Here is a 22,847-nt window from a genome sequence, read left to right as displayed (position 1 = left end):
AGAAGGAAAAAGCAGCCTGTGCTATTCTCTACAGGAATATTAGCAGAGAACTTGATGTTCTTTCTTGTCAGAGGCTGCAAATAAAAGTTAACTACAACAGACCATTGATTTATGTAACTGAAACCCTTGCTGCATTGTGCATAGAGCTATTAAGGAGAGAAAATACCAAGTTAGGAACAAGTGAAAACTCTCTGTAAACTCTTCCTTTTTCTCCAACATTCTGAGCATCATACTATGGCCATAGAAACCATTCATGTCAATTTTTCTTTGTCAGTTTTGCTCTTTTTTTGAGAATGTAACCCAGAATACCCGCAACTCCTACGGTGGAGAAGGGCATTGCAAATTCACTTGACAATATGTCAAGCTTTTCAGCTGCCCTGGTCCCAGCAAAGCTTGGAGCAGTCTCTTCTCTCCTGACAATGCAACACCAGTATCACACAGATGCTGATGGGAGAGGGTGGTGGTGATGCTGACTACAGGAACAGTGTCAGGGGACACTACCCCATGAATACACAACTGCTGGCAAGTGCAGCATGTCAGCTGCCCAGTGCTTAATCTTGGGTTAAACGGATGGGTTACCTCTTGAGTTGATGTAACTGAGCAAAAGCAATTGCTACTGTATTTTGGTTGAGACAGTCAAAACTGAAAACTAGTGTTTTGCTATCAGTTTTATCATGGACATGAATACTTTGACTGAATTGGGAAGTTCATGCCCATATGATGCTAGTTAATGATATAATAATATGTAAGCATTATAGGCACTGAGTGCATCATTCCTGTGAAATGCAGGAATGCCATCCTTATTCCTCAAGCTCACAGCACCAGTCCATAAATTATCTTTAAAGAGATTGTGTTAAAGATCATTTTCATATCTATTAAATTAATTTTGTAACAAATAGTTCAGTAGAGCAGAAGAAATGGGAAATGAGCATCAGATGGTCATTTTTTGCAGTGTTTTATCTCTAGGAGTAACCATTATTGTTATCACTGATCTAGTCAGTACTTACAGTAAATGCTAAAGATGATACAGCAATGACTGATACAGTTGATTAATGGAGTTGAACATAATTGAGATATTACAACTGCCAAGAAACAGTGAATTGCTTGGTAATCTGTTCTTGCCTGAGTAGCAAGTGGTTTGATACCTCCAAGAGAAAAGCCATAAATTTAGGTATAATGAATAGCGAGGGGTTGGGTACAGGGCCCGGGAAAGAAGCATCATGATGCTCTGTCAGGGCTGCCCTCTAGGAGAGCATCTGGAAATCCTGTGGGAGAACGGCATTGTGTTTTTCTCTGTTACTAAAGGCCAAAATGCAAACTATCTTACTTTACCCAAGAAGAGCATTGTCTCAAGCACATGAAGCACAGATGTCAACAGAACATTGATGCTGGAAACATCACTCAGATCAGACCAGTGTGGTGGGATGGCATTTTGAGGGAATACCTCATTGAATTAAGCCCTGCAGCTGGCCCACTCTTGGACTCTGCTTCCTACCTTACTTCTGGGCATCCCACTTAAAAGCACCCTGGCCAGGACTGCTGTGCACTGCCTCTTTAAGGTCCTCTCCACGGCTGGAGCACCAGGCACAGGCAGCAATCCTCTGCTCGGCAGGGCTCGCAGTCGCTCACTGCTCTTTACTTAATAACATTTGGCTGCATATGAGACATCTGACGGCGAACTGAAGGCTTCCTTCTCGTGTAGCAGAGTTTCACCTGCCCCCATGGCAGCAGCGACGGGCTCTGCTGCAGTGAAAACTGCCAAGTCCTGCAAGAAGTATCGCACGGTGAAGCGGCACGCCAGCATCTACACCTACCAGGAGCCACCCCACAGGTAAGAGACTCTCCTCTCCTGAAGAGCAAATCTGCCTTATCTAGCACAGAAATGGGATCTTGTGTTTTTACTTTGATTTAGACAGAGTGACTTTTGTTTTAACATGGAAAGGAGCATGAGAAAATTCATTCTTTTCTTTGTCTTTAGATGTATGTCAAACGTCTTTTATTTTCACAAGAGTTACGTTCTATACTGCAACATAAACACTGTGCATAAAACAGTATGACTCCAATGAGTTCGGGGTATAGCAGGGTAAGAAATCTCTCAATACTTTTCCTGTGTAATTGCACATTTCCCTCAAATGTCCCCTGTGACTGAGGGGACAAGACTGTGGACTGGTGGTCAGTGGTCTGAGGAAGCATGTCTTTGAATGCTCTTACGAGGCATGCTTTAGTTTGTGATTTATTTCTAAGCGATTAAAAGGTGTTGCTTCTTTAGCAGAATTGCAGGGAACTTTCCCAACAAGTATATAGCAATACAGTTAGAAAACTTCCTAGCTGGTGGTTGTCAAAGTACTTCAGATCCCTTCATTTCATTCAGGGGCAGTCACCATAGGTTTATAGACCTAAGCCTGTGCAAGAATGAATACTGCTGCTGTTTCACATACAACACCCTGTTTCAGATACAGAATTGCAAGAGCTGTAGCTTACCAAAGGTGGTGACAGCATTAGAAAAGATGATTTTAATAATCATCCACAGAAATCTGCATCAAAGCAAATGAATCTTTTTAACAGGGACAAGTAATTTGTGGTGTGTGGAGTCCCACACTCCCATCCCTTTCAGCAGGGAGCAGCAACAAAGGGTGAGCATGACCTAAGCATTTGTCCCCCCATTTTAACAGGAAAATATTTTATCATTATTACAATAAACAAAAAAAGTCCACCACCACATAGTAAATAAATGATCGCCAGCGCTTGTGCTGGAAATGTTTAGACAGCACTTTGTTCTAGAAAAATATACAGAATGTCTTGCTAGCATGGTGTACAAGCTCTATGGCTGGAAAAGCTTGGAGAGAAAGACTGGGATTTGTACTGGGGAGTAGAGATAATTTACGACTGAGCGGCAAGTGGTGAGGAGGGAAAGAGGCACGTCCTGGAGATGGGGAAATCATCCAAATTTTTCATCAACCTTAAAACAGTAAAGTTGTGTGAGTTCCCAAGCTCACTGCTTTTATATTGCTCTAAGAGGTTAGATCCTGTGCAAATCCACAGTCTGCTGGAGATCTGAATGGGAAAAATTTGTCTTGTTTTTCCTCTCATGGGGTGTGTGTTGGGCTGGCAGCAACTCAGATGAAGATATCGGTGAAGAAAAGGCTGAGAGCCATGATCCAGAGCAGGTCTTCCAGAATATCCAGTACCAGAAGGAGATTATGTCCAATATCCGCTGCCGGCCGTGGCCAATGAGGCAGAAGCTGAGAGCACTCAGGTAAAGGTGTTTGCACCAAAGCTTTCAATCTCCCTGACTATGACAGTGCTTCCAGCCTTAGGAGATTCTATTTCAGTGTAACCTGGAAGGGATTGCGCACAGAAATGATTAAGAGCTGCTAGGAAAGCATGCTCTGAGGGAGCTCTGACAAGATCCAAGAGCTGGCCGAAGGCAGAAGCCTCGGGTTGGAAAGTCTCCAGGTGAAGTTGTCTCTTTTGCATGCCCGTGGCTCCCCTTAGCCAGTGACTGTGCAGAAAAGAGAGACTGAAACCACGCTTTGGCTATTAGCTATTAAAACAGTGTGTCAGCTATTCAGTGGTCTAAGGAAAGGCTGTTGGTAATGCTCAGTAATATGTTTTAAAGCTAAACTATTTCACTCTGTCCCAAAAAAGGAAAAGCAGTCTACTGTTTTAAAGGTAATTGCATGGTATGAAAGCAGAAGCTGATCAAAATCTCCAGTTAATACGTAGTGAATGGCAGTAATTATATTAATAATCCCAAATTTACAATGAAAGAGTGGGTACCAAACTCTATGGGCCACCTGTCTGAATTGTGTCAGGTCTTTCAAAGCAAGATCTATTTGGGCTTGCTTTATTTTTCTTTATCATCTGACATCTTTCTCATAAGCCTCTGTATGATTCTAGGATGCCATTTTAGTCATAAGGAATCCCTAGCAGCAGTGAAGACCCTTTGCAACCTTCAAAGCAAAGAGGGACTTTTCCTCAGGCAGAGTCTGGGACTTGCTGCCTTTTTGCTCTTGTTGATGCTGTTCACCATCCCCCTTCTGCTGAGGTCAAAGACTGCATATGACCAGATGAATACTGCACCTCTTTGCTTCTTGCAAGAGCGCTACACCATGTTTGCAGAAGAGGTGTTAGTATTCACATGAGATTCACCAGACCATAATGGGGATCTTTTAATTTTACTCATTTGGGTTGCACCAGAGTTTGAATCAAAAGGACAGATTAAAAAACTAGAGGAATAGAAAACTCTTCCTGCAGTCAAACTTTTGAATGCTGAGTTTTCTCATTAAAAATTCCCAGTGGTTATACAGTGTCCGTAAATCCTCAACAGCAAAAGAAAAAAGCTTTGTTTGGATAAGGGTTTATTGGTGAGAAAATCCACGATTGTATTTTGGAGCATTTGATAACTTTGATAGTTGCCACTTGCATGGAATAAGGGGCTCCATGGAATGGGATCAATATTGACTGAATTCCACCTTTTTGTGCAGACAGGCGAAGGAGATTGTGCTGAAGTATGAAGGGAGGCTCACTAGAACAAGAGGTTACCAAGCTGCTGGGGCAGAGGTATGCCTGCTTTTTATTAAATTACAGCTCTTTTCTATACCAACAGTCACCTGCAGATTCCATTCTTAGAAGCACATTTGCTCTACAGTCCTGATCTCCGACTCGGGAACTGTGTCAAGGGAGGGAAAAGCAGTTTAAAGCTGCTGCTTTCTTTTTCTTTTTTTCCATATTGTGAATTTATTAATTACATTCTTGCAGACTCATTTGATGTGTTGAGGGATGGTCCTTCTATGAACACAGTATACACTTCCTTCTCAAATAATTTACAAACACTGATGCCTGCTACAGGGAGCAATGGGGATGGGATATCAACACCACAATGCCAGTATTCTCTGAAGAGCTATTTCACCAGACTCCGGGGCCACAGATCAATAGTTTAGTATGAAATATGTGTCTAGCTTTTAGTTTGGAAGGCAATAGCTTATAGTACATACATTGTTAAAGAAGATTTTTGCTTGCATAATACTCAAAGAATTTGAATCTAATCTTAGCAAATCTATTTACACCACTGAAAATAGACCCTGGCCGTAATTTCTGGAAATTAATAACATCTAGGAAATTGTCCCTAATATACAACCAGCAGAGGAAAGGTCTTTAGTCATGTAAGTAGTCAGGAATATTTTTGTCATCATAATGAGCAGACTTTTAATGACTTATTGTCATTCAAAAAGGCAGGGTTGTAACAGCAAAATAGAACATCATGTGGTTTATTCATGTGAAGCAGTGAAAGGCTGCATGTGTATTTGTTTTTCTGTTATGTTGGCCTGCAGCAAAGGTTTACAGTACCACTTTCCAAGCTAGGAAAGAATCATTTATCCTTGTTCTGCCTTTGCGTGTGTGGCAAATGCAGTAGAAGTAACAAATGCTGTCAAAACAAATACTGGGTTTTGACTTTGACCTGAGTAGGATTAGTGTTACCTAGAAAGAGGAGTGCTAAGGGTCTGCAATTTATGTCAGTAAATCAGAGATTGGGCTCATTACTTCCTCATATTCCCCTCCCTATAAAACACAGAGGTTTTCATCTTAAGAGTTCACAGTGAATAAAAGTTTGTATCTAAACTAATTACCTCTGTTGTGTGTATTTGAAGATACTTAGCACAGGGATATAATTCAGCACCGCTCATTATATGTAGGGGAACTGTTCTCTTTTTTTTCCAGCACAAATTAGGGAATATAGCCTTTGCATCAGTACATCAAGGCTAAATTTGGCAAACGCAACAGAATGAGTTGTGTTTTGGTTTTTAATTGGAAGGGCTTCATTTTCATGTATTTTCTTAGAAAATAGCATGGTGACCAAGGAGACAAGAATTGTGGCACAGCAAAACAAGCACTATATTATCAGATTTAAGAATTCAGTGGTTGAACATGTACTAAGAACAAAAGGCAACTGTAAGTGTGCACATTTTTAAATGAGTTTTTAAACTTTGCAAAATGCACACTGTTCAGAATTGGACAATCCATTCATGCTATTACTTACGAAAATCAACGTGGAAGGGTTTGGAGGTTTGTGGGTTTTTTTTCCTTCTCAGTTCAATTATTTTATATTTGCTTTGTAGTATTTTTCTTTTTCAATTAATTTTACATTTTCCATTAATGCTAGATGCCCATACTCTGGATTCTAAGAGCATAAATTACCTGTTCAGGTATGCAGTGGGTAAGAAAAGAGGTGACAGCTATCTAATTATAATTTTAGCAAATACTATTCCCACATGGACATTTTTGTATACTTTATAAATCTCCAGTACAACTGGCACAAGCTGCTTGATTCCTTTCTCAGCCTGGTGCCCACTGTTTTCAAATGAAAGTAACCATCCCAGCAATTTCCATGCAACTCACAGCATTTAGAATTTCTTTGTCTAATTAAAATACTTCCCTTTCATGCAATAAAATACCCACAGCACCATAAAAATTAATTAACTTTGGCCAAAGAGATTGGTAATATATTCAGCAACTAAAATGTTATTTACTCCTCTTTGATTTTAGGAGATTAGATTACATCATACGATATTGACACTGCTGCTGCCTAAAATACAGGGTTGGGGGTTTTTAACATCTAGCTGTACTAAAAAAACTTTATAGCGCACAATATATAAATATTATTTTTGTTGATACTGTAATGTTATGGCTCTAATTCAACACATCCAAAACTGCGCTCAATTTTGCACATGCAGATTTTGTTTCTTCTCCCACATGTGTATGTACAACCCAGTGTCTGCAGGAAGATGCTTTCCTGTGACTGTGCAAAGAGTTGAGTTTGAATAAATACTCTAGAAAATATAACTGCAGGTCTTCTACTGGTGTCAGCTGAGAATATAATAGTTGAATTTGCTGCTCTTGAATACAAAACCAAAAAAGTCTTCCTTCTAGAAAATTTCCTCTTAGGCATTATGCTTCTCTAAATTTTGTAGTTATTTGTTCATTTGTTTGTCCTAGAAATCAAACTTATTAGAGGTATTGCAGTGGGATTCCCTCATAAACTATAGAGAGGTGACGTGTCTTGGCAGGACTCAACATGGATGACTTCAGCTGCCTGGAGCTGCTGCCTGGCCCTTCTCTGCAGTTCTTCCCCTCCACAGCCACCAAGGGTGACAGGGAATGGCACCTGTTGGCTTCCTTCTGTTGGTTCCTCATGGCCTTTATGTGTAAAAGATGTAGATTACTGGCTCCTGACTGTGCTCTCAGACATGCTCCAAGATCTTAGTTATTAATGCTTGTAATACTTTTCGTGATACAAAATGAGACATATGAGCAAAATACTCAGAATTTGTTTGGGATTTTTTGTTGTTTGGTTGGGTTTTTTACATGCATAACTGTCATATTTCTCATTTCTCTGCTTTTTTGCTCAGCTTTGGAGAAAGTTTATTCGACTTGCATATAATTTTGTGGTCATTTTTATTCCTTGGGAAATGAGAATAAAGAAAATAGAAAGTAAGTGTAAAGTCTTAATGGTATTGTACAGCAAAGCGCTTTTTAAAATGCTGAGTGTTAATTTTTTAATACACTGAATTAAATAATATTATGGGAGTGTTAAATGCACACTTTCAGCAGTTTTGTTTTCATTTAAAACTATTTTTTCTTCTTGGTGCTTTAGACACTGCACCGTTCTCATTTATGGTCTCAGTGGGGGCTAGCTTTTAAAAAGTATAAGTTGTCCTATTGTGGTTCTGAAAATGCAGTGAGATTTGGTTATAGTTTATCAGAGTCCTTGGGGCAGCATCCTTGGGCCAGCATCCCCAGATCTGCCAGGGTCAAGTGTGGTTGTAACCTGCATCACCAGCCCTTGAGTCTTTCAGTTGAATTAAAGCAGGCCTTAACATTACATAGCAATTAGGTTACGCCTCCTTGCTCCTTGCTTAAATGCTGCTGGTAACTGTGGGGCTTCCCGAACAGAGTTTGTGTTGGCATTATTTTCTTCAATGACAACCTTACATTTTCTCTACTTTGCTGTATGCCCTGCATGAATAAGAAAGGGGTTTCCATTGTTTTAGTATTCAAATAATACTAAGGAATAAATGATAAGAGCTTTTATAGACTGCGCAGCTCAGATAACTTTTCTGTGGTTTAAGGTCATTTTGGGTCTGGAGTAGCCTCTTACTTCATCTTCCTGAGATGGCTGTTTGGAATCAATATTGTACTTACTATAATGACAGGAGCATTTGTAGTCTTACCAGAGGTAAGAACATGCTGTTAATATTTACATAAAAATGCCTACTGCTGCACTTTACTTTCCAAATTAAGCAAACGCCACACTTACATGCATACATCAGTTTGCAAAGTACAATTTAAAATGAATTATTTAAAAATTAATTCACCTGCTAAGAGGGATTTATCTGCCAAAGGAGAAGAGATTGTTGGTATCAGTGTTAAGAGATGATATTTTGTCAACATGGTACTAATGCTTTTACAGAATATATTTTTATCTGATTACTAAAATGGAGAACCAAATCCTAAAAGCTGTAGCTGGTATTGAGCATACTCAAGTCCTGTCAGTGTCATTTACAGGCAGAAAATATAACATCCCTCTACAGGCTCTGGATTACTGTCCATCAGAACTTATTTTCTAGAAGTTCTGAACAGCCACAACTTTGTTTGTTTCTGCATGCAAGTAAGGCTAGTTGTTAACTTTGTTAAATTATTCATACATATTATTTTGCTTCACCTAATCTGTGCTTTAATAATGTTATCAGACAACATTTTAGCTAAGATAAAAAAGAAATAGTACCCCCAGGAAAAAAAAAAAACAAAAAATAAACTGAAATAAAAAGGGTATCTATTTAATTTTTTTAATTTTTTCAATTTTTTTAAAGTCGATTTAATTTTGAAATACCATTCTGAGATCAAACACCGCCATGTTTAATTTTAAAATGCTTAAAATTAACATAGGTTCTAAAGCTATTTTGTTAATGGCTTTAGTTATCTCTTTCCATTTCTCAGCCATTTCGAAGATGTCTACAGAGCACTAGATTTCCTCATTGGTAAACCACAGATAGCAAAAAAAACCACAAATAACCCACCTGGTTTAGTGGGAGATGAATTCAGGATTTCTCATGGAGTTTCTAGTTTATAACAAGGAGAGTCCTAATACTCGCTCTCCTGGTGGTATCATCTGTGTGGATGGCTCTTGGTGGGTTCTGCTGGGCACCAGTGGGTCAGATGGGCTCACACAGTGTCTGAGACCTCCTCTCTCTTTCCCAGCTACTGGCCGGGGCAGCGTTTGGCACCACAGACAGAAAGACCATTCCTGAGGAACATGTTAAATCTGCTCAAGACCTGGACACCATCTGGTCACTAGGGGCAAGACTAAAACCACTTTTCATTGTTTCACTATCGCTATTCTGTTGTTATCATGAGTTACTGCTCTTATTTATGGGCTATGATCTTTGCAGGGCTACCTCCAGTACTCTGTTTTGTTTTATGGCTACTATGGTCATGACAGGAAGATTGGGAAAGCTGGGTATCGGCTGCCTCTTGCCTACTTCCTTGTTGGAATGGCAGTGTTTGCTTACAGCTTCATCATTCTCTTAAAAAAGTAAGACTTCCCATTTATTACTGTTAATAAGCTTGTGTGTTCAGGCAATCATAATGGCGTATTTATCCTGCTTCCTCTGTATTTATTCTGCATAGTTCTATTAATCTGCTCGAGTCTGCCAGTATCAGGGAGGCAGGCTGTGTTTAATTCTAGTTTGCTCTTCATCTCTCTTCAATATCCCAGTCTATAACAGGAGGGTCCCAAAGGAAATGATCTGTGTGCTTTGTGTTTGTATAAAGTCTGACACTCATTGAGGTCCTTTCTATTTTCCTCTTTTCTGGTATAAATATTGCTATGACAAAAATTTACATTTTAACTATAATACTTTCAGCATTATTATTCCCATCTATTGAAATACAAGCACAAAACCCCCATGCTAGTTGTAATATAATTTGCATTATTTCAGCTGGTATGTGGCACCCCTTCAAATGTAAGCTTCATTTCTTTGTTGTTGAAGGGCCAGGAGTAGGAGTTAGCAAAGAGAGCAAGGCTGCTAGTGCTGACCATAAATCCAGGAATGTGCATTGCTTGGAGAGGAGCAAGGTCACTCTATCCTCTCCTGATCTGCTTTCATTTCCCTTCTGGATACCTATTACCTGTCACAATGCAGTCCAGGGACATTTTGAGCGCTGCCTGTAACAACTCTCAGTTTTGATGCCAAACTTTCCTTTTTCATTTATTTTTATTCTACCTGCTGGTTTGTGCCAAGGGTCACCGGTATGTTTGGCACTGATCTACACACTTGCAGTTCCTGGGTATGATTAGCCCTTCCCCTTCTGCCTTAGCTCACTGACTCTTTGCTTAGCTGCTTACAGTTCCCTTTTTGATGCTGTCCTTTTGGATGCCCTTTCATAAGCTATTAATTTTCATTTCATTTTTCACGCTTTGCAATATTCTGCTATCTTGCTTATCTGAGATGAGTACATAGGGTTTTCTTTCTTTTTCCCAAGGTCTGTAAAAGGGCACTGGTTTCTATTTGACAATAACACGTATTTTGAGGGTAAAAACAATACAGGAAACAAACAGATCTTGTGCATGATTGCTGGTTTTGCCAAACTACCTTGTAATCACGGTAACAGTGCTCTTAGTGGTGGTATCTTCCAGCTGGATCCTACCTGTAGATCGTAAAATTGAAATATGTTTAAGTCCATGCTCTGGTGAGATTTATTTGCTTACTTGTCAGCCATAAAGAATGTCAATATCAAACTGCCCTTCCACAGTGAGTCACTTCTGCATTAGAACAGAAGGGAAAGTCATGCTCCGAACCCCACCCTGTTTTATTCTCTTCAGAACACTGCCAACAATGACACGAGTTGCTGCGAACTTCTGATAGCTCTAAAGGCATAGACTCTGAGCCAAACCAGTGATTTCTTTCATACTCATATTCATGCCTTAACAGTTGAATATTTCTTATTTTATTTTTTTTTTTTTTTACAGAATGGCAAAAAACTCAAGAATGAGTTTAGCAAGTGCCTCTGATGAAAATTACACTTTTTGTTGGAGACTCTTCTGTGCTTGGGACTATTTAATAGGAAACCCCGAGGCTGCAGAGAGCAAAGCTGCTGCCATAGTTAATAGCATTAGGGTGAGCAACTGACCCTCAAATTTTTTACAGTTGTTTTGTTTGTTAATTGGTAAGATATATAAGTTTTTCCTCTTGTTCCCTTGCATTTCCTATTTATTTACAGATCTGTTTGTCTACGGGAGTGTGGGTATCATATTTCTGTGTAGTACTGCAGTCACATCAAACCTGCTGACACTGTCGTTCTGTCCCAGCAAGGCCACTGCGTTCCTCTTTGGAAGAGCTTTATTTAATATCGCTGTATGTGAGACAAGAAGTTAGACAGACAGAAGTTAGATGCAATTTAATTGAGTAATCGAATCAAATTCATGTTAACAAAGGATTTGTCAGGAAAATATACAACTTCATAATTTTTTTTTATTTTTTTATGCAAAGCAAGTGTTTTATGCCTTAGGGATTCATTCATAACAGGCGGAGCAGGAGTACCCCACCTCACATTTTGCAAGATGCTTTTTAAAATAGCAGTAAGCTTTATCTCTCTCTTTTACTGAGAATCATAGAATGGTTTGGGTTGGAAGGGACCTTAAACAATATCTGGTTCTAACCCTCTACCACAGGCAGGGACACCTTCCATCAGATCAGGTTGCTCCAAGCCCCATCCAACCTGGCCTTGAACACTGCAAGGGATGGGGCAGCCACAGCTTCTCTGGGCGACCTGTGCCAGGGCCTCACCACCCTCACAATGAGGAGCTATTTCCTAATATCTAATCTAAATCTACCTTTAGTTTGAAGCCATTACCCCTTGTCCTATCACTACATGTCTTTGTAAAAAGACCTTCTCCAGATTGTCCAAGATTAAAGCTTGTTTATAATTTCCTGTGCATCATTTCTTGTTATTTCTTCATTATTTTACCAGCTATTATTCAGACTCCTCAGGGAAGTGGTCACAGCACCAAGCATGTTCAGAGTTCAAGGAGCATATGGACAATGCTCTTAGTCATGTGGTTAAGTTTTAGTTAGTCCTGCAAGGAGCAAGGAATTGGACTAGATTTTCCTTGTAAATCCCTTCCAACTGGAGATATTCTATGAATTCTGAGATTTATTTCATCTCTCTGTAACAAATGGTCTAGGGACATGTTGCAGCTCTCTCAACATTAGCAAATTGCTTTAAACACAGATGTTTTCCATTTAGAATTTAAGAACAGCTGGGGTTATCATCAAGAGTAATTTATTTCCCAAATTTGGTGTATTCTCATTAACTCATTGAACAAAATTACTTCAAACTGTGTCAAGGGTAAATTAAGAAGCTATGATATTTAGTTATTTCTATGACTGAGGATAACTTTTGACAGCTCTGTATTACATTGCTGACACACGGATCCTGCAAGAAGATGTAGCAGTGTCAGTCTCTGGTTGTACCCCATTGACCATGCATGACTGAAAGTGCACAAGTTATTTGATTACTGTGTATTAGCTTCTCAGAAATCTCCTTTGCTATTTGAGCTCACTTAATCATTCCTAAAAAGCTGTGCAGGGCAGAGAGGTATTTATCTACTTGCACTTCCAGAATGTCAAGTTTTTTATTAGTATATGTGATTATCTTCTGTGAAATACATGTGCATTATTTTTGTTGAACTCTATAATGCTGTTTTTCTTTCAAGGAAGCTATATTGGAAGAGCAGGAAAAGAAGAAAAGCAAAAACTTGTATGTATATAAGATCAGAGATACTTTTCAAACCCCTGTTTCAACGTAGATAGCAGTGCTAATCTGCTTGTCTCATACTTCTAAAACCATGTTAGAAAAGACCCCTGGTGTCACGAGACCTACTGTATTGACTGGGTCTTTTCTTTATTTTTCCAGGGCAGTGACTATAAGCTTAAGAATTATTGCAAACATCCTTGTGCTTCTCTCACTTGCTGGAAGTATTTACATTATATACTTTGTCGTGGATCGATCCCAAAAGTTAGAGCGCACCAAAAAGGAACTGACTCTTTGGGAAAAAAATGAGGTACACAGTGTCTTTATGCCGCTTCTGTGTGAGAATTAGGATTAGTAATTTTAAAGCTGAGATGTCTGGAATAAAGATTCCTGAGTAATATTCCAGATTGATAATTTTGGATCATAAGTACTGTTACTAAAAATGTCAATAATAACTTTTTTAAGCATCTATTCCAAGAAAAGCAGTCACCAAAGCATGTGCATCAGCATTATTTCACTCATGGCACCACAGATGATCCACATGAAGAGCTACAAAAATGCTGCATCTTTCTGTTCTGTAGGTAAGCGTAGTTGTGTCACTGATTACAATGATTGCACCCTCTGCTTTTGAGCTTGTGGCAGCTCTGGAGATGTACCACCCAAGGACCACTCTTCGCTTCCAGCTTGCCAGGTAGGGGCATCAAGAAGTGTAGAAATGATGTGAGGAGAAAGGGAGGGAGAGATGTGTTCTGGTAGAATGTTTTAGTCCAACCAAACCAGACAATGTATGAGAATTCAATGGTATAACAATGCTGATAACTTATTCTTGTTTTCAGGGTTCTTGTTCTATACCTGGGAAACCTTTACAGTTTAATCATTGCTCTCCTGGATAAAGTGGACAGTATGAGTGTCACTGTAAGTTTAACTTGATGTTTTCTGATGTGTAAAGCTAGTAGACTTTATAGATAAATAGGCATCATAATGTAGATAGTGATATAAATCCTGATAAAATTTGTTTGAAATTGATTAAAACATTACAACTTAGGGTTGTTAAGTTCAGTTTGCAGTGTTCATTTACAACTACTTGCAGGGTTTTTTTTGATAACTGGATCCATCTGATTGCTGATATAACATGATAAATAGGTTCCTGTGCATTGCTTAACTATTAATAATTAATTAAAAAGAAAAGCCAGTCACTTAACTGCTGCTTAAAAATACACAAGGAGATGCCTCTGTGTGTACACTGTAGAGGGTGCAGACATCTGCATGTACATACAGTTGAAAAAGTAGCTTTTGGAACACTTATTTCAGGACTCTGATGTTAACCACAATGCAAGCAATTTTGCCACCTTCTCAACAACTAAAACTCCTTCTAAAGAAGACAATTTATCTACAACTATTCCCAATGTACACTTTAAGAGAAATGGCATTGTCACACTGGAAGAGAGTCGCACTCAAGGCATGACAGTCTCTGACTTACTGGTTAACAGAACAGTTTCCTTAAACTCTAACACCCAGAATCCACAGGATCAGTGCTGGGAGACATATGTTGGCCAAGTAAGTAATTGTTTTATTATGTCATCAACATATTCCTAACCCACATTTGACAAAAATATTAAAATCACTTTGTGCTGTGTTCAATTTTAGAGCTTTTCTTTATATAAATTCCAGGTTTTAGCTAAGGATTGTGTAGAAAGAGTAAAGTCAGTGTGAAGTTACATGTCCGCAGAGCCAAGCTTTGCTTTTTGTTCATTATCTACAATGTGTTTAGTGTTGAACAGATGTTCTTTTGGCAGTCTTTGGTCTGTGTCATCAGCTCTGTAGAGACAGATCTCTAGAGATCCATGCAGAGCCATGCATACATGTTCCCACAGTTAGACTGCAGAAAATCTGCAGACTTAATACGACAATTTTGTGAAGCATACGACACCTTTACTTGGAGTGACTAGCAGTGGAACCAACACATTTTAACCACACAAAATTCAAAAGATGTCCTTTGATCCCAGTCTGCTTTGGTCACTGTCAGTGTCTCATGTCTGCTTAAGCTACTAGACTGACTGATGATAGCATGCTTCTGACTTGCAAGGCTCCTTGTTCCGGAGTGCACAATATTAAAGGTCCTGTTTAATTGTTTGGAACAGCAGACCTCCCCTAGGTTTATTAGCCTGATTTCTATTCCCGTATGCCACTTTCCCTGTTGCAAATCATCAGGAAATTTTTAGAATCAGTGTGCATGGTGTTTGTGGGGTTTTCTTGGTTGGTAGTTTTTTGGGTTTGGTTTGGGGTGGTTTTTTTTGTTTGTTTGTTTGGGGGGGTTTGTTTGTTTTGGTTTGGTTTGTTTGGGTGTTTTTTTGTGTTTTTTTTTTTTCCACCAGAATGGGCTAGAAATGTCTGGAAATGAACCTTTTTATTTAATTGTACGTTTTTAAGATTCAGTTAAACATAGGAAAACCCCATTCATTTATAAGCAGTAAACAGGTCTCTTATGGCTTGATGATCCTACTGCCACTAGGGTTTGGTTTTCTATGAAAAATAAGCATTTGTCATTGTGAAACACTTAGCAAGTACATATCATAACAGTCAGTGTAATAAAAAGGACTGGGTACAGTAGAAAAACCAGCCCATTTCAGTTTATGGAGGTAAATTTTCAGAGCAGTTATTGAAAAGAAAGCCTGAAGCCATCATCACCAGAATTTTATTGCTGTAAGCAATAGCAGGAACACTTGAAGTTTCATTATATTTGTTCTCTTTGCTAGATCAAAGACAAGTAAGAGAAATGTCAAACTGGAAAAATTTAAAAGGAAATTATTTATATTTAAATCGTATTTTATCAGGATACTAAGCTTGAGCCAAAATACAAGTAAAAATGCAAGAAGAGCCACATGCATTTGCTTCCAGCATGACTCATTACCTGTGAATAATGTATTTCAGGAGATGCTAAAGCTTTCAATTATCGACATGATTTTCACAGTTGCAAGCATCCTGCTAATTGATTTTTTCCGTGGACTCTGTGTCCGATATTTAAGTGATTGCTGGTGCTGGGATCTAGAAAGCAAGTTTGTAAGTACAGTCTTTATTTTATCAAACTAAGATACTGAAGATGAGCAGGCTCCTTCCCTGTAAATGGGAAGTAGTGGGTAAATGGCACAGGGTAAATGAAGAGATTGGATGTTTTTCTCAAGCATGGCTGTGGTGCTAAAATCTTTGTCTTTCTCAAAGCAAGATCACGGAGCCATCCCAGAGTCAAAGCACAGACACAGCACAGAGTTGCCCCCCACATCATCTTTTCTGTATCTGTAACATCTATCCGTAATGCAGACAGTGGTCCAAGGGACCATAGCCAAAAGCATATAGCCCTTTAAGAAAACTACAGCTAGTAATATTTGCTTAGTAAGAAGCTGTTGGTATGAAAGGCTGAGGACTGTTCTTTGTCCTTAACTAAAGATGTAAAGTGAACTAGAGAGGAATTAATCCACTTACTAGCTTTTACTGTGTTCCCACTGCCAGCCAAAAGTTGGTATTTGAGCTAGACATCTCAGTCTATGAGCTGTCTGCTTTTGTCAAATGCTTCTAATAAATGATCTGAAATAAAGATTAAGAGAAGGTATTAATCCTACACTGTGCTTCTTGCAGCCAGAATATGGAGAATTCAAAATTGCAGAGAACGTACTGCATTTAGTCTACAACCAAGGAATGATCTGGTATGTAATCCAGAAGAGATTTTTCTTTGTTGGCTGATTACCAAATTAATCTGATGATTTCCAGTGAAACCTATTCCAGTAGGATATTGTTAATGCCATCATTTATACCTTATTATAATAAGAGATCATCTGTTCATGGTGAGCTGTTGGTTTGTTGTTTTTTTTCTATGTTCTTTCACTATTAAAATTGCTTCTGGCAACACTGAGCACTGATATATTACTTTTCCAGGATGGGAGCTTTCTTTTCACCTTGCTTACCAGCATTCAATGTTCTCAAGTTGATTGGACTCATGTACCTGAGGAGCTGGGCCGTGTTAACGTGTAATGTACCACATCAGCAGGTTTTCAGAGCATCTCGGTTAGTCAAAATGAGAACAAAAGATAAAAAATAAATCAAATGCAGGCAACAGAAATGTCTTCTGTGCATAGGAGCAAAATAACAGAAGGTTTTAGCTCAGAAAGTTGGCAGTCAAATTTGACAATACTGATAGTAAAGGTCTGTGGAAAAAAACAGTGAGAAACTTCAGGGTTTGTAAAGTTGCACAATATGCTTCTCCATTTTTTTTCTATCATGGTGAATATCTTAATTATTTACTCAAAATTGAAGTAACTTACTGCATCTTTAATTCTTAAGAATAACTTATTTCTAACATGTTTTTAAGATTAATCAACTTCTGCTACTGTTCTTTTTCTTCCCCAACAAAACTGGGCACTAAGGTCAGGTTTTACTGAAGAGTACCATAAAGCATTCTCTGTCTGCAGCAGTGGTATCTGGAAAACAGTGCAAATAGGATTTTGCTCATTAACAGCCTGTTTAAACTGGCTCTGTTCAGACTTTCTAATCATAGCAGAATGATTTTGATCTTTCAGAAATGTAGATCTTGAACTGATTAGGAAGATAGAGACTTGCACCTTTCCTGTTCGCTCTGTTTTTTTCTCTGATTAGTATAATCTGAAACATGTTTTCTTGCAGATCAAATAATTTCTACTTGGCCATGTTGCTGTTCATGTTGTTCTTATGCATGTTACCAACAATTTTTGCTATTGCCAGATATAAGCCATCTTTAAGCTGTGGTCCCTTTAGGTAAGTTATAATGGATAAATGAAAAGTGCAAAGACTTTATTTCATCCTCTCACAATAAATTCATTGGGTTCAATACCCAAATTGCCAATTAAAAAAAGCTGATAGGACAGTGTTCTGCTGCTGCCGATGTTTTGCCAGTTTTAGATTTAATTGGGTGAATAAGTAAATGTTCTGAGTGAAGCTCAATGTTTTGCTTTATATCATGGTTCAGTTATTTTATGTTTACACAGTGTAATGTGCCATTGAGCAATCTGGCACATATCACTGTCTTGTGTCTCAAGTCAAGCACCCTCCAAGCCTGGCTGATGCCTTTGTGCTTTGGAAAAATTGTTAAAAAGCAAATAATTATTAAATTGCCTTTTTTTTTTTTTTCCCATTAGGGCTTTCTTACAATTTAATTTTACATTTATTTCTTTCCCTCTTGTAGTGGACAAGAAAAAATATATGATATTGTTTCTGAAACAATTAAAAGTGATTTTCCCACATGGTTTAACACGGTGATTACTTACATCAGCAGTCCTGTGGTTGTTCTCCCTGCACTATTACTATTATTGTAAGTACTTCGGTTTTCACAGGCAGGTTAAATTGGTTGTATTAATACTAGCTTTGTCTCTGGAGAGTCAAACATTGATACTGAGAAGCAAACACTGCATTATTGTCATTTTATTAAGCATGTCTGGGGAAAAAAAAAAAACCACAACAAAACAACACCTTATTGACTATATGGCATATGGATCAGACAGGAATTATAGTATGTTAAAAAGACTGTTACCACATTTTGAAGAGGCATTTCTTGTTCTGGGATGCTGTGTTAGAGCAAGTTCCCTACATTGTGTCAAGGTTTGCAGTGCTGCTGGTTCTAGGGAGTTTTACGATCCTTCTTCCCCCTCAAATGCTCCTCAGAAATTAATTTTCCATTTTCTCATGTCCAGTTTATGACTGTGAACAGGGCTCAGTCTATAATTTAAAGAGGCTACTCAGTCACCCTGATTTTTGACAAGATAAATCAATTATGAAGGTCTGCACTTAAGTGTTAATGTAATATAACCTGCTGCAGACTTTCCAGACGTAGTTCTTTCTTACTCCAGTTCCTAAATAATTGTTCACATCTGGGAATTCATATTTATTTTGAGCTGTTTGAACATCACTTTGCTTCTGCAAAGTATCGTTTGTCTTGCATGTACCTTTGTATGATTTTTTGCCTGTAAACTACAGATGAATGCAGGGTTTGTCCCACCAGTGATAAATCCAAAAGACTGAACTCTACTTCCTACTTGTAATTTGTCCCAGCCATGTAAATATGAACATATTTACAAATTTAAGTAGATCTATTGACTGCTTCAAACTGATGGCTAAGCACACGTGTTCGCGGTACGAAGTCTAGCTGTAAGACTTTACCTCATCTGAAAGCCAGTGTAATCCATTATGTCAGGCCAGCATTGATCTTGGCTGTGCCAGTGTAAACAAGGTGCTATTCCAGTCAGTCAACAAAATTGGACTGGTATGAGTGTGCAAACTCAGCTGTAATTCTACTGTCTCTGTTCCATAACCTTGGACTGGGAAAAAAAGACAAGAAAGTATTTATCAAAATTTTCATTTTGAGCATGTCCAGAATTGAAACAAAAAAAAAGCTAGAAATGCACCCAGGGTTATAGCACAGTGAAAAGACCTGCAAAAAACAGCAAAAAACATAGGCACAATTAGAACTGCTGTTAAATCCTTTTTTCAATATCATTTCTTTTTCATGAGTGTTTGCTTGAAAGAAGGCCACATCCATTATCCCATTATAAAAGAAATACTACAAAGCAGCAACTATAAACCTGTGTATCATTTTGCTGGCCTACAAACCCTCAAAGAGAAAACTGTCAGGAATGTTTGAAGTGACTCATTATCACCTCTTTCACTTCTAGCATGCTGATCTATTATCTACAAAGCATTGCAAGATCATTAAAATACACCAACAATCAATTGAGAATGAAGATCCAAACAGTAAGTACAGGGAAAAGTACTTTTACATGCAGTTTGGTGGGTACTCAGTTAAGGAACTAGCCTGATTAAATATGTAATTTTCAGTGTTTTACAATGTAACACCAATCCTGTGGTTTTTTTGTCCTTACACAGCAGTGAATTTACTCTCTAATCCGTAATAATTTAGTGCTGCTTATTCTTCTGAATATATTTTAGGAAAGAACTGAAGATAAGAAAAAGGTGGTTCAGATGGCAGTAGGTAAGTCAGTGAGCTTTAGAAATGCTACTATTAATGAAGCACTTGTATTTAAAAAACATTTTGACTTCTCATACACACAGGGAAGTTCAACTACATTTTAAAAACTGTTTCCTGTAGAGTCCTCCTTTTAGATGGTTTCTGAGCTCAGCTTGACGTAATCTTGAAAGCACTGAGACAAGGTGTGTAGTTTACACCTAAATTCTGCTGGGATCTTTGGACTGCTTTTACCACCAACAGGGCAGAACCTGGGAGGCATCTCTGATGATTCAAATCACGTCAGACCTTGCATAAAATTCAGACAGAAGAGGAGATAGGGAATGGCCCCTATTCTTTCACCTGTGATGGTGAAATATTTCATTAGCTATGAAAAGATTTCAGACTTAATTGTCTATTGTGCCTGAGGGAATCTGAACCTGTACCTTCCACTTCTCAGATTTCAGCAATGAGAAACCACACAAAGGATGCCATCCCTCTAATAACTCCCAGTGAAAGGAACCATGTAAAAATTTGCCAAGCCAAAGACATGATTCAGTAGCCTTATGGCTGGATTTTAATGTTACCGTAACACCCTTATAGCTCTTCAGCAGACACATAGATGGTGAAATACCCAGTGTATAGTTATATAGTGACCAGGAGTGACTATTAAGGGCAAAAAGGTATGTGTCCTAGTTAGATTTACTTTGTAACAGAAGCCAAATTCAGCTTTTGGCTGCAGCCACCACAGACACTAGAACCAGCTTGCTGAATTTGGCCACCTTCATACTGGAAGTGGTGTGCGTTGGGTACTAAAATGGGGCTCTGGAAAAGAGACACTGGCTTGTTGCCCATTTCAAATTCCTGCAGTGCAATACCCAGTGTCTTTTCTATGCTCCCCAGTGCTACACCTGCCATGTACCATAGCATGCCAATGCACCCCTTTATCACCATGTCTCCCAGCGTGGCACCACTTTCACTTTTCTGAACACAGTGGGTTCTGTCAGCACTGGATCCCATGACTACAGGATGAATTTAAGCCACTGCAGCTTCTAAATTTAGAAATCTCAATGGTTCCTGTAATAATTTGTTTTCTAGCCAGAATCCAAAATCTGGATGGGAATGACAAGAGACCAGAGAAAGAAACTGATATTAGCCAGGAGTCTTCTGCTCGGTCCTCAACTCCCCGAAAGAATGGCAGTGTCCTGAACTTTGAATCTCCTGTGACCAAAGGCACCAGAATACAAACCATTTCCCAGTCTGTGCCCCAAACTGTGCCCTTGGCTGATGTTGCAAGACCCATCAACACAACTCCCACAACTTCAACCTCTTTAACACCAGCTTGCTCAGCATCAAGTATACAGAAGCCAAGAAACGATCTTATCACAAACAGGCAAGTCTGCTTTGGTTTTGAAATGGCTTTTATTTCCGCAGCTCCATGACATACCTGTGCTTACAGAATAGCTGTGTATTCCAGCTGTCTGGAATAGTAAAATTGCTGAAGAATTTTTTAAAAGGAGATTCAGTCATGGATACTATTCAGATTGCTGGTTACATCACCTCTTTAACTCTCCCTTAATTGAGATGGGATTATAAAACTTTTGAAACCTCAAGCAAAGATAAATACCAGGCTTCCCCTCAGGCACATAACTAAAAATGTGCAGGATCCTCTTTCCATGAACAAGACAAACACAGTAAACGTAAAGGAACTTGGTGCAGAATGCCTGTGCAGGTCTAGCTGAATTTCCACACTTAAATCTAGAGTTTGACTTCCAGAGCAATGAACTTTTTATACTTTATTTATTAATTATGTTAATAGATGTGTGTATCTCAGTATCTCCCTTCTTTTTTCCCCCCTCTTCCCAAAGGTACCCAAGCACTGTGCATAGGAGTGCAAGTGATCTCTCTAAAACAAAGCCCTACACACCAGTGAATTTCAAAAAGCACACTGAAGATGTTCATTCTGAGCCTCTCTTCAGAAAAGGGATCCGGCAGGTAAGTCCGGATGCCCTTGGGGCAGGAGCTCCTGTTTTTGTGGAATGTAGACCATATGCTACCAGGTATTTTATTGTTAATGAAAATGAGACCCGCAAAAAATCGCTGCGTTCTACCTCCCGACTGCAAAGGCACTTCAGGAAGGGGGAACCAGAAGGTATTATTGAGTTGTACCCACAAAACATCAGGAGATATGTGGTTCGAACACCACACCAGATGTATTCCCCTCATCCCAGTGAAGATGAGGAGGATGAAGAGGAACTTGGTAGAGAATTCATGAACAGATCCCATCGCCCACGCTCACTGTCTGATCTTCGCCCAGCACCACGGTTTTACATTGGGGATCATGGTGATGGCCACATTCTTATGAGCAAAGATCTAGCCAGAGTGCATTACAAATCCTGGGATGATGGTTTTGAGCTAGACCTGGATAGGCCACCATATACTTACAAGAAAGTGCACCTGAACTACCCTGAGCCTCGTGTGAAACCAAAATCAAAGCAAAAGCTGGAGCAGTCTCTAACAGAGTCTGATTCCATTTCCATTGAATCCAGCAGTGATCCGCAGAACAGCGGCAATGACCAGTACATTCAAGTCATTCATAGCAAGGAAAAGTATCTGAAACCTGGAACAAAACTCAACAAAAAGAAATCAAAAAACAGTGTTGACCTAAATAAGTCTGAGCCTAATGAACTGGTATGCTCAAATGTCTGAGACAGCACCCCAGCCTTTCTGTGTCTTTAATGTACGTGAGCTTGTTGTAGTTGATGTTTGAGGTCTACCAGAGTAACTATGGCATAATCTTTGCAACAACAGTGTATATAGCTACCCAAGGTGGGACGAGCATAGTCAGCCTTGTGTTTTACTGTTGATGGTATCTTGCTTTAATACCACAACTGTAAGTTCTGAAATTTGGAAAATTACTCCAATTTATTATTCATTGCTATGCTGTTAAAAACCAAACCCCCACCTACTGGAAAATTGAAAACTATGTACTTGGGGCATTTCAAATAAAGCTGTACAGAAACATGTCGCATCAGGTTCTCTTTGTCTC

General features: G+C 38.9%; 1 protein-coding gene across 1 annotated transcript; it reads left to right on the top strand.

Annotated features, from left to right (window-relative positions):
• Positions 1-1,241: 1,241 nt before the first annotated feature.
• On the top strand, positions 1,242-22,684 carry TMC3 (transmembrane channel like 3). The gene is made up of 22 exons (XM_057429045.1): positions 1,242-1,831; positions 3,113-3,256; positions 4,488-4,563; positions 7,410-7,491; positions 8,130-8,236; positions 9,259-9,357; positions 9,450-9,592; positions 11,030-11,177; positions 12,776-12,819; positions 12,976-13,123; positions 13,395-13,504; positions 13,650-13,728; positions 14,125-14,370; positions 15,745-15,873; positions 16,447-16,514; positions 16,744-16,872; positions 17,488-17,598; positions 18,026-18,151; positions 19,509-19,587; positions 19,783-19,825; positions 20,897-21,191; positions 21,667-22,684. The coding sequence occupies exons 1-22, from the start codon at positions 1,722-1,724 to the stop codon at positions 22,505-22,507; spliced, it is 3,357 nt and encodes a 1,118-aa protein (XP_057285028.1). The 5' UTR covers positions 1,242-1,721; the 3' UTR covers positions 22,508-22,684.
• The last annotated feature ends 163 nt before the right edge of the window (positions 22,685-22,847 follow it).

This window comes from Pezoporus wallicus, unplaced genomic scaffold (genome assembly GCF_028554395.1).
Source record: "Pezoporus wallicus isolate ANWC-B61680 ecotype Strahan unplaced genomic scaffold, APGP_CSIRO_Pwel_v1 contig_3952, whole genome shotgun sequence".
In the NCBI taxonomy this organism is placed as follows: Eukaryota; Metazoa; Chordata; class Aves; order Psittaciformes; family Psittacidae; genus Pezoporus; species Pezoporus wallicus.
The sequence above is the reverse complement of the archived record's forward strand: the minus strand, read 5'-3'. Positions and strand labels throughout refer to the sequence as shown.